The sequence below is a fragment of the Atractosteus spatula genome, chromosome 6 (genome assembly GCF_055471065.1).
Source record: "Atractosteus spatula isolate fAtrSpa1 chromosome 6, fAtrSpa1.hap1, whole genome shotgun sequence".
NCBI lineage: Eukaryota > Metazoa > Chordata > Actinopteri > Semionotiformes > Lepisosteidae > Atractosteus > Atractosteus spatula.
This window is the reverse complement of record NC_142711.1, coordinates 50113432-50126554: the sequence shown is the minus strand read 5'-3', so window position 1 is coordinate 50126554 and position 13123 is coordinate 50113432. Positions and strand designations below refer to the sequence as shown.

Here is a 13123-nt window from a genome sequence, read left to right as displayed (position 1 = left end):
AATATAAATATGGTGAATTCTTCTACCTTAAGGCCCTCAGAATTGATTGATTTTAGTATCTATGCATACAGGTGTTTTGATGTGACTCACCTTTTGAAGTATAATCACTCCCTCTTGAGTGCTGGGGTCAGTCAGAATCTCAAACACACCTGTGCTATCTGTCTCCTCGATTGTGTAGTTCATCATGCCATTTAGGCCCACATCCCTGTCTTCAGCCATGATTCTACCAATTATGGTTCCCACTGGTGCTGACTCAGGTATGGGAAAGGAGTAGAACTCTATATTGGTTAGAGGTGAGATATTAAATGTAGAAATAGCATATTTGTATGGTTTATATATATTTGTATGGTTTATATTTATTTTTTTCATTTAATTATTTTCTTGATATTATTGGAAACACATTTTCCTATTAAATTAGTAGATTCTGTTTATGATGTTAAATACCAGGTAGTTCTTAAAAAACTAAATGAAGGAAAAATATAAAAAGCTAAACTTAATGCAATACCAGACTTCAGCAAGACATGTATGTTTATATTATTTTGGTTACGGTAAAGTATTTGTGTTTTTCTGTATTAGACAATATTCCTAAAAGTTATGTAGACAAACAATTAAATACTTCAATGTTTAGGTATATAGTCTGATTAACGTGAGTTTTGTGTGTAATAGAAAGCTTGGAGCACTATACAGAGGCTTTATGTACTGTGATATTTTTTGGAGTAAATTCAAACGTAGCCCAGAACACCCTTTTTGCACCATTCAAGGTGATAAGATGAGTGTGATTTGCATGTGAAGGTGTTTATCTGTAGAAAGAAAAATAATGTTAAAGACAACAATATCAGTTTACAAAAAAAGTTAATTAAGGCCTTGCAGCTATGTATAATTACATATGGAATGTTACAATCTGGACAAAAAAATCTATAGAAAAAAACAGATAGACTTAAATCTCAACTCTTAATGGTCAGTTCTCCCATGTTACATGTAAGGGATGACATCTGTATACAGGATACAAAGTGCTTTAATTTCACCAGGATTGATTCTGTTTTCTTCTATTTGTTCTAAAGATCATGAAAAATAATGTTTACTTTATTTTAGGGTTAAATATTTCCCTCGCGTTATAATGGACTTGGATAGCAATACACAATGGACTAAGCAGTACATTGTTCCAGAAAGCAAATATTTTGAAGACGTTACAGAATTAATAATCTATTCTCTATAATACTATAAAGCCAAAACAACCTGCCAAAATTGTCCTCATATAGGACAGGATGTGATCATGCTGGATGTGAGAATAAAGGCGGAAATATTAGGATAAAAATGGGGGAGTAAAACTATAGTTGTACTTATACTTACTGTGCTGAAATTTTGGCCCATTGTCATTTACATCAGACAAATTAATGGTTACTGTTGTTGTTGCAGAAAATCCTCCTCTCAGGCCCATCATGTCTTTCACTTGTACAATCACCAAATGCTGCTCTTTGGCTTCTCTGTCCATATCAGGCCAAGAAGTAACAATTGTACCTATGAAACACATGCAAGTGGCAATAATGAATGTGAATAATGTGCAGTGCATTATTAAAGAATTAACATTTTCAATGATGCTTATTCTTTAACAAGGGTGAATTACATGGAAAAGCACTGATGGTGCGGGTTTATTTATCATGGCTTTTAACATTTTTCATGCAAACTGAAAGACAGCTCACACAAAACACCGTACTGTGAATCCTTTGTCTAAAATTGAAGTTGGTGGTGGAGCTCTTTTATATTTGTCATGCGCTCACCCTTTAACTCACCACTAGTTAATAATGGAGTTAACAATTTTTTATCTGACATTTCTTCTTCTTGGGTTCAATTAATCTTTAAAATTAGCTTTTTTATTGTGTGCAAATGCTCAAAATGTAAAGTACTTATTCAGTATTTACCCGTGTTTTCATACATAATTACTATTTACTAGAGCACTAGTACAGCTCTCAACAAAAAAAAAAGACAAAAAAAATATGTATACCTAGCATGCCCAGAAGAAAAACAGCACATTACAGAGTATGGAAAATTCTGCCAGGGTGCCAAAACAGGATTAATAGTGGAGACAGATTGACACATTGTGGAAATATAGAATTTTAGAACTTCTAAACCAGGTATATAGCAATATATTACATAAATACACTGTAGTTGTGATAGAAATTTATTTGACATTCTTGGCTCCGATCATCCCCTTATACCTGAGGTCTACTTTATTTAATGGCTAGTTTTTTTTTGGCTCCAAGATATATTATTATGACCAAATATTTTACTTGGAAATGTTGTCTCCTTGTAACAATCAGAATATAGATAGAAGGTTGTCTGGTGTTATCACATATGTCTTGACATCAGATACACAGCTTAGTGCGTAGCAGTGATGCTTCCCTTCGGTCAGGCACTTCTTTACCATAAAAACCTCATTTTACAAAATACAGATGCAGCCATTCAAAGTGCGCGGCACAGACATGTACCGGAGGTAATTGGATACGGCCTCGCGCATCGTGACACGTGATGACGCAAAATACCGTGGTACGTGATTGGTTGACTGACAGGGGCACTCGTGGTGCGTTGGTCGGTCGTAGAAAGATTTAAATGTCTTTACTGTGCCCGTTTTAGTATTGAATATTTATATGGAATTTTACAACTGAAGGGAAATCTTAGTAGCTGAGCATAAAAAGAATAGGAGCATACTGTAATGCGTGTGAAGGCCATAAACTATATTAATTTTGGAACATAAACATACAGTATATGGCTGGTCTCGGTACTTTAAAGAAAAAATACACACCAGTATTCCATTTCTCCCTAAACATTTTAAGCATCGAAGTCTTTAACTAACGTGATACCGGAGTCAACAAGCATACTTTTAGAATTTGATTAAAAGGGAATATAATATGGAATCGCGTATCTAAAGAAATTAATAACGATATAATTATATTCATGTACCGTAACACAAGAATAGTACACGCTGTACATTGTCTGTTGATAATGTTTCTGTAGGGCTTTTTCAGCACTCCTCATGTGACCTTGCCACTGGTGCTGTGGGTTAGCTTCCTGACTCACACATCACACATTGGGTGTTTGAATCCAGCCGGAGTCATGACTTTTTTTTTAACAAACATTTCTTTGAAAAAATAAAACTTTTCCCTCGCACCAAACAAATTTATATTTCTAAATATCACAACATGATCGAATTTAAGTCATTTTAATAACAATGAATAGTCACCTATGCGTTACAATATAAACATTTATATTGATTTAAATCGCGTTTTGATTTAAATCACAAACGCGTTTAAATATATGTGTTTTTTGATTCACAATCAGACAAATGCAACATTAATTGATATCTTTGTCTTCTAAGTATCTTAATAAACTTTCAGCATAGCTTTCTCCCAGTTAAGATTTATTTTTCTTGGGATCTTGGGATCAAACGTGGAAAGATTAGAGCGGGCGCGCGGGCGGTGTGTTGGCTCGCGCTGTTGGCGGGCGGGGGCGCGGAAGAGCCGGGCTAGCAGGTGGTGACGGAGAAGAAAAATAAAGGCTTTCACTTCCTTTAACTCCGCAAGTCTGAGTTCTTGTGTCCGTCCTATCCAAACCTGAAAGTATTACAATATGTATCTATATAGCAGGTGGTGTACAGCTTTTTAGTATAGATTACACTTTTCTAAAACGTATTTAAAAAATAAAAACGATTACAATCTAATCTTTCCACGTTTGATCCCAAGATCCCAAGAAAAATAAATCTAAACGGGGAGAAAGCTATGCTGAAAGTTTATTAAGATACTTAGAAGACAAAGATACTGTATCAATTTATGTTGCATTTGTCTGATTATGATTCAAAAAACACATATAATTAAACACGCGTTTGCGATTTAAATCAAAATGCGATTTTAATCAATATAAATGTTTATATTGTAATGCATACTGTACAGCCTCCATTTCTCTATAAAAATTTAAAAGATCTTGTGCGCAGCCTAAGAGGGGGGGGTCTACTGTCAGTGACAGCTGACAATCCTCCATACACCCATGTGAAAAATTAATAATGCCAATGTAAACGTCATATTTACAATTTGTTGATAATAGAAATGTTAAGTTCTCTAAAGCTTTGTGATAGTTGACCCAGGCAGCAAAAGATTAGCTGCACTGGTAAGATGCGACACCGAAGATATGATTAATAACCTTTTAAATCTGAAGGGAGATCTAAAGGGATCCCCCCCCACACACACAATAGAAGCAGGAAGCAGAAGCAGGGACCGTTGTCAGAAGGGAAGAAGGTGACTATTCATCGTTATCAAAAATGACTTAAATTCGATCATGTTGTGATATTTAGAAATATAAAAGTCAATTAATTGTCCATAATATTGCTATTCTATTTTTTCAAAGAAATGTTTGTTAAAAGAAAAGGTGCAGTGCCAGCTGGATTTGAACACACAACCTGTAGGTTTAGTAATCAGGCACGTAGACCAGTGGGCTACTAGGGAAGTCACATCAAGAGAGAGGCGAAACAGCCCTACACAGCCCTGTCGCAGTACACAAATATAATCATATCGTTATTAATTTCTTTAGGTACGTGATTCCATATTATATTAGCAGAAAAGCTTAAAACTACCACTTTTTTACACGCTATTTCACATGTTAGTTAAAGACTTTGATGCTTAAAATGTTTAGGGAGAAATGGAATACAGGTGTGTATTTCTTCTTTAAAGTACCGATTCCTGGAATCTGACTGGCTGACACCCTTCTGAAGTGGTTCCATAATATCTGGTATATGGAAAAGAAAGCGTTGATAAAAAAGCCTGGATTCTCATGTATCTGATACAAGTATCTTTTAATACAGTCTTTGATGTGCTCTTGAGGATCCTTGTGATATTTTGAGCTCTGGTTGAATGATAAGTGTCGCAGTTTAAATAATTAGAAATTATGAAATGCTCTGTTAAAAGTGAGGGATTTTTTATGTCCGTTGCAGTAAAAGAAAATGCCTGACAAAGTAGGGCTTGGACAGATTCCAAGTGCTTGTAAAAATGTGCTAAAGAAATTAGCAAAAAAAGTCATTCCTTTATCGTATTGGCTAGCTAATGTCCTGTCCTCGTTAGTTAGATCAACAAAATGCTGTGGTGTTTGTCAAAGAAAAAACTAAAAGTATTTTCGTTTAAAATGACGGTTAGAAAGAATGTGGACCAGCGTAATACTTTGAGTTTACAGCTTGTCCAAAGTCATTCATTATTAATACTATTAGTAATATCTTCGGTAAAGGCTTTGATGCATAAATATTTCTGATAAAGGTAAGTTGTGTACTTTTGTCCAACTGAGCAATCTTGCTTTCATAAAATATACCAACTTTTTAATGACTGATGATTAACATGCTGTAATACACAGTTTAAATTTAAAAGCTCAAATGCTGTACATGAGAGGTTAAGCTTTATTGGCTCCTCCTGGTGGTTTTACGAGGTGATTCCGGATACTTTCCGGCATGACGTCAAATGACGTGATATACCGTGTGATACTGCGTTTTGATGCGACACGCCCACCGGGGTATACCGTGAAATACCCCACCCATTTTGAATGGCTGCATCTGTACACACATATGAGCATCTTACTGGAGTATCACTGGCTTCTTCATCTTGCATCACAAGCAGTTTAATGTGAAGAATACATTTAGTATTGGTTAAGTAGATAGAGACCTGGATCTTAGAACTAATTTATCTTAGTTGTATCTCTTAGTGGTCTCAATGAAATCATTGGCAAATCCAAAATTAACCACTTGGTTGTAGATATCTTCAAAGGAGGATCTATCTTAAGATCAACAAAGAGCCTAAGCTTATTGCTAAAACCTTTAATAGTACAGTTCACTTACTTAGCATAATTATGTTTTTAACTTTCTGCAAGAATGTCCACAATCCACTGGGTACTCTGGTGAAAATATGAACCCTGACATATTAAAATGTTACACCACAGTAATTAGCAGGTTTATCTTACATACCTCTTCAGCCTATTGAATGAACACCTACCAGCAGGTATTTTCGTGTTTTTTCCCCTTTCTGTTTTGTGGTATACATAATATAATATAATATTGTTAAGCATTAAGCGCATAACACTACAATTATGTCATTATTGATTTCTAATAATCTTTCCGTTACTGTGACCAGACAATAAGCTTCGCAACTCTTGTCTCTGTGTAAAACTTTAGGAATGAAGATGGAAGTGGTCACTGATAAGCAGCATATCCCGAGTCTGTGGCACAGACTACAACATTGAAAAGGAGGTCCATTTTGGTATCTATAGAGATAAATATCCAACATCAGCATCTCTTATTTCATTAATCTAAGACAGACCATCTGGAGATAAAAGTATACTCCTTTTACTATTCTCTGAGACTATGACAGACTATGACAGTATGATGAAATGAAGCAATTTTATGAGAAGCAGACAATGTATGTAATTCAGATTTTACTCATTTCTTTGTATTCCCAGCCATTTGTATCACAACAGATCAATTTACATTTATATTATTACCCTTGGTGATTTATTGTAATGTACATTTTTTGCAATTTTATTCTAAATTTTACACATTAGGTTTGAATCTATGTTCAAATATTGCTTTTTTTATTTTGTCCAATTGATTCCTAATAGCCCTAAAGCGCTCTCACAATTTACCATGACAATTTCTAATTGAGGTGGTAAATTCATCCATCAATTCACAATCAACAAATGTTACATTAAGGCCGCTTTTAAATATAACAGGGCTACATATTATATATCAGTATAAACATTCAAACAGAATGATGACAAAACTGAGTGCCTTTATGAAATGTGCTTTTGTTATTTCTTGGTGATAGCATATTATTTTGAAGTCATATCAAAATTTGTCTTTGCTCACAGCTCTCCATAATTATGAAACATAAAGACATTTCTATTTAATTACAAACTTAATTAAGATTGTTCAATTTCATGTGATAACCAGTTCCAATTTTAAAGGGAATGTTAAAGTTCAAACAGCAAGTAGATTTCAGGACTATTCTAAAATTTAATATTATCTTTTTTAAACACAATAATTATTTGTCAACACATACAATTATTTAAAGCATTACTGAAGTCTGTATTTATGATATGGTATAATTTCCAATGTTTTCTTTTGTATTTTGTTACATCTATTTTGAGAACTTTGAGATGTCCTCACACAAGCTGACTGTTAGTTCTCCTCAATACTATCTACTGCAATACTCCTGCCCTGTGCCATCTAGTGAAAACCCTCCAATATTACTGTAGTAATATATAATAATATAATAATATAATAGTAATGGGGCTTCTGTAGACATTAAGAGTTCAATGCTTAGTAGCAGTTTGGGATTTTCTGGGTGACCAGAATGTTAGGCCTCTGAATCACCTTGTTTGTAAATACTGTACATAGAGTAACTTGTGTGTGATCTGTTTTGTTTGTAGTGTAGTCTGTGTCTTGTCATTGTAATAAATAATTGTTTAACCACGTGTGCCTGTATTATTGGTCCCCTACCAAAGCTGTGCCAAAGAACAAAGAATTAATGTGCCTCTAATTATACCAGCCACTCAGATATATCCTAAAGAAATCACTCACGATTTGGGGATTATGAATAACTATTTCACTTATTGATTAAACTGCTCAGTCAAATCCTGATTTTCACCATTTTCATAACCTCACATTTCTAACAATATATTAACTTTAAATTCAATAAAGAGAATCACCAAACTGTTGCATATTTTTTCTTAAGTTTTTTCTATTCTTTTCCGTTCCTGCAAGATCAGAAAAATATAATGTACATCATTATTTGAAAAAAAAGATCTTTCATGTACAGCAGTTTCCGAAAATTGTAGTCTAGGGATGATTTTCCTTTATTTAAATCAGTATCTATGTCAAATTCTGTATTAAGAATATTTATTTCAGAATCATTTTAGTGTATATAAACTATGAAAACAAAAGTGTCATCCTGAAATGGAGACTTTCTATAAATCATAACTTCCCTGTCTCTCTGTAACTGTTTCCAGGTGTTCTTTTTCACTATTTGAAACCTAATGTTTTTTTGTTTTAAATAAAATGAAACAGTATGTTTAAAAGGGAATTGACAGATAATTGTATTTCATGAGCAAAGAAGCACGTCTGGTAATTGAAAATTTGACATTTTATGAACCCATTGGCTGTGGGGTATGGTTTTATATGATATTCTGAAAGCAGTATGAGGGACTGTAAAAATGGTAAGTCTCTTTAACCTGGCATTAAACAGTTCCAGAATTATCATCCAAGAGTTTTCTTTTATGTTATAAAAACATAATGAACTAACCTTCCTTAGAAAAAAACCTTTCCTGAGGAAAAAAATGTTTAAGCCTACTTCTTGAGGTCCACAAGGTCAGAGGAGGTGATTTATTAGATTTACTAAATGTTTACATTCTGGATATTCTGTAACAGTACCTGGTAAATCTTGATCACTTTGTGTTATTATTTTCAGTTTCTAACATCCTATTCACTTAATTAAGAGTTACAGAACTGAATCAAAAGTAGCTTCATATTGTAAAATAAAGATTGTGGTATTTTAAAAAATAATAATGTTTAATTATAGATGATTATAGTTTTCAAGAACCATGTCCCACATAAAATAACACAGCAGAATTGCAGGTCATTCTTAACAAAACTGTTAAAATATAGGAAAATATATTAACCATATATTTGTTTTCTGCTATAAAATGTTTTCTGAGAACATTATGTGGAAAAAAAAGAAAAGCATATTATAGTCAAATAAAAATGATTTTACATTTTAATTTAAAATGATTATTTTAATGTGTTGCACTGACATTTAATACACATAATCATAAATAACAAGAATACATTTTTTTAAACATGTAGATACCACTTGTGGGTCTTAAGCAAAAGGTTGTCTTGTATTACTGGTATTACTCTAAAAATTACAGTATGCATACCATTAGATTATATAGGTTATACACTAAGTCATTTTGTTAACTTGCCTTATTTTGGTGATGCTTTTTTTCTCTGATGTTCTATCATTCTTAGGTCACAATCATACGCTAAAATTAAAATATTGTATGTTCCTTGATGTCTGTTTTTCCATTCCCTCTCCTGGGTATGTGAAAATGAGCCACATGTTCTTAAATGAATCGCCACATAATCTCAGGCATTACAACCCATCTTGGAAATCACACTTTAAAATTGGACATGGACAGATCCTGTTAAAACCTTACCAAAGAAGTGTTGAAGGTGATGTAAATTTCCCCTTAATAAAAAAAAACACTCACCAGATTAATTAGTGAGATTATTAGTGAAGCTCAATATTGTGCTCAAACTTAACAGTGTATATTTCTTAACTTTTCATGTTGGTGATGATGGGAATCTAAGAATATGCTACTGTATCTTTGGTGACCAAATTTAATTTACTCCTTATGATCTTTTTTTAGGGCGCCTTAATCAACTTACTCCATAGTCCACTCAACTCATCCTTGATCTATCTAACACATTAAATGAGGAAAATGCAATAATTCTGTCTGCCATCATTTATATTTTCAGGATGCACTATGTAATGCTACAAGAGCATACAATTGAAATAACGTATCAAATGGAATAATACGATAAGAAAGGCTTCTGGAAATTCCAATTGGAAGCTGTTTTTTTTCTGTTTATTTAGCTACCTGTTGTTGGTTCCACAGAGAAGTAGGGCTGTCCCTGCAGGATGCTATAGATTAATCTGGCATTGTTCCCATAAGAAGGATCATCAGCATCTGTGGCTGTCACTTGTATGACTGTGGTCCCTGAGTGAAAAATAAAGGAGAGAAACAAAAGCAACATTAGCTTAATCATGTGTTAACATTTACAAAATGAATAATTATGCAAAGGGCGTGTTATGCAGTGGCTGGTTGCGGCCTGTGCTTTCAGCACACTGCTGCACACAGATCTGGGAGGTACAGGTGTGCATGACAGTTATTATTCCTGTGGAGACCATCCTCTCTCTTCACACTACTTGATGTCTCACAGATCACTGAGCTAATGGAAATTTATAACCAATGAAACCTGGACCTATGACTTCATAATTAACAAGCAAAAATGATTCATGATCTACAAAGGATACAGTATGTGGAAATGTTCTGGTTATAATTATAAATTAGAAATAACTGTTTTTTTAGTAAAATTTAAGACGTATTTTGACTCCACTTTTTTGTGATTTATCTTTTAATAAACAGTATGTGTCTGATATAGCAAGTACCAAATTACTTGTTATGTATTTGCATCATAAAAATTCCAATTTAAAGATATTATATAATATATTGTTTATATTTTGTTCATGTTAACACTATTATTTATGAAAATATTTTATCTCATGCTAAAGAATATACTGCTTATTAATAACACCAATGAAGTGTAGATGTTGTTGAATTAAATAATTATTGTCATTAAGAACACATTCTTATTAGTACGTTATAGGTTTATATATATATATTATAGTTTAATTGTAATTAGTTTCTTTCATCAGTTCTGTTATACTAGGTGAGTAAAGAATGTGTAGTAAAAAGTGTTTCAAATTTCTTTGTTATAAAAATTAGGAAAATCAATTAGTACAGTATTAGACTAGGCTAAAGAACTTTTTTTAAATTCAGCTTGATGTTCTATGAAATCTGAGAAAAAGAAAACTTACCAGTTGGACACATTTCAGCAATTGTAGCAACATAGGGTTCATTTTGGAACTCTGGCACATTGTCATTGATGTCTTGAACTTTGATAATGAATTCAGACTCTGGTTCTACAGGCTGCATTGATAACCTATCAATGGCTTGTGCTCGCAATACGTAGGAGGATTTCTTCTCTCGGTCTAGCTTCTTCATTGTGTAAATTTCACCAGTATCTTCATCAATTCTAAAGACATCTCCAGCACCTTCTCCAGAAAGAATGTACTTTATAGAAAAGTTCACTTTGTCATAATCTGATTTTAGCTGTAATACAGTAAAATTAAAGAAAAGAAAGGTAACATATTACAAAATTTGCTAGGATATAGTTTCTCTTTCAGTCCTTTTTCCGTTATTTTGTGATGTTTTGCTCTTTAAATAAGTTTTATTTTACCCTAAAAATACATGCCAAAATTATATTTCCTAAGCTATAGTATGTGTAAATAACATACAGTTTTATTTATGTGTAAATAAAAATACAGTTTTGTTCCACAATTTACGAAGCACGTTTCAAAGATGTTGTGTTAGATTTTTTCACTGCACGAAGCACTAACACGGATGAACCCTTGGGTACTACATTTGGTCAAAATAATTCTCTTTGGGAAAATCACTATGTCCAGTGCTGTACCAATGACATTATGTGTTGCTCTTGCACTCGATTTATCAAAATCAGGTCCCAAGAGTTCTGAATATAGGGCTTTATGTTAAATTACCAAGTACCCTCTATTTGCTTATGAGGTATCACTCCTTTTGCAATAGTACTGTACCATTACACACCCAAAAGTTCTGTTTTTAACTCATGTGTCCAAGTAAAAGTGAGAAAGGGGGCTTCTTACCAAGAAATATATCATGACCTAGAAAACATTGAAGTAATTCTGAAATGATCTACATGCAAAATTTCCAAGGTAGATCCCCACCTTCTTCTCTGGACAGTAAGCAGGAATGAGTAATTTATGCCTGGCATTTAACTTTTTTTTAAACTAAAAATATAGAATAAAACATTGTTAATTTTGGTTTTCATAGTCTGTCTTATAGCAGACAAAGAAGGTATGTCCTAATTGATAAAAAAAATGTCTGAATGATGATTCCTAAATTCACAAATATTCTCAAAACATATCACTACATTTGTAGCTGGATCCACATCATCCTGCAGATTTTACATATTTTGGCTATGTTTTTCATAAATCTATTGAGACTTCAAATAAAATGATCATTCATTCATATCTAAAGTTTTTCTAGCATGTACAGTAAAGTTCGAAAATATTTGTGATTTACCAAAATAATAGGTAAAACTAGAACTTTCCTGATGTTTATATGCAGCCAGCTGCTGACATATTCAAAAAGCTTACTGTTTACAGGGTATTTATTAAAATGTTCTAAAACAGTAAATGTTTTAGTTACAGTTACAGTACCTGCCCAATAGTACGTGGAGCTGGGTCTTCTTCAGGAACAAAGAATTGTTTCCATATCCAGCCACGACGTAGGCGACGATGAGAAATATATTGTTCTTTGTTGAGACTTGGGGTTTTTAAGCAGAGCTTTGTTCTTGTTTCATTTGTTACACAGCAGCCCATCATAGAAAATGCAATTAGCATGGGCAACCAAGCAGAACAGTTCATTGTTCTTTTTTATTATCTTCTTCCAGTATAGTACAAACAACACAAATGTCACTGCTTTATAAAAACGTTTTTATGTTTCAGAGAATGTAAATTGATAATGTATTAATCTTTCCTCGATTTTAGTAATCAGGCTTTTCCATTTCTCTCGCTTTCTGCATGCCTGTGAAAATAAATATATAAAAATCACCTTAAAAGTTTTTTAATTCAAAACATAAGCATGAACATGAAAATACTCTAAATTTGTCTATTAAAATAATATGGTAAAAGTGGTAAATTACAAAATCAGTAATATGGAAGACTGCATCTCAATTATTTCTTAATTTTTTAGTGATCATTAGAGATAAAGTTTTTCTCTAAAAGCTTGTATGAAGAGCCTTCAAAAGCACATTCATTAGATTGTATACAGCATTATCATCAGTTTTTAAATGATAACTTTCATAGTACTTTCAAATATTTTTTGGTAGTGTTAACACATGAAGATACTTTTAGATTAACTATGTTTGCAGGGAGGAGGCAATCAAAACAAGATGTTTCTGTGTTTACTGCAGTTGTATTTTTTTGTGTGCATAGCCAGCAATACGTCACTCTATTATGCATAAGCCAATATCTCTTTAACAGAAGTCATTTGTCTGTCATATTACTCAAGGATGTGACATTCATTTATAATGAATTTTGTCACCACGTTATAGAAAAATATATTTCTACTCTGGAATCAGTCCAGAGATAAGCAACCAAATACATTCCACAGCTTAAGGGAATGCCCTAAATTAAATTTACAGGCTGAAGGAACAGAA

The 13123-nt window shown here is 32.9% G+C and overlaps 1 protein-coding gene across 1 annotated transcript in view; it reads right to left on the bottom strand.

Moving 5' to 3' along the window:
• LOC148833016 (cadherin-7-like) overlaps window positions 1-12329 on the bottom strand; it is a 35106-nt gene extending 22777 nt beyond the window's left edge. The window contains exons 1-5 of the mRNA XM_088918731.1: window positions 12123-12329; window positions 10683-10977; window positions 9682-9801; window positions 1351-1518; window positions 91-278 (exon numbers count right to left, since the gene is read on the bottom strand). Coding sequence (XP_088774857.1) covers window positions 91-278; window positions 1351-1518; window positions 9682-9801; window positions 10683-10977; window positions 12123-12329 — 978 coding nt within the window. The remainder of the gene's footprint in view (window positions 1-90; window positions 279-1350; window positions 1519-9681; window positions 9802-10682; window positions 10978-12122) is intronic.
• Between the last annotated feature and the right edge of the window lie 794 nt (window positions 12330-13123).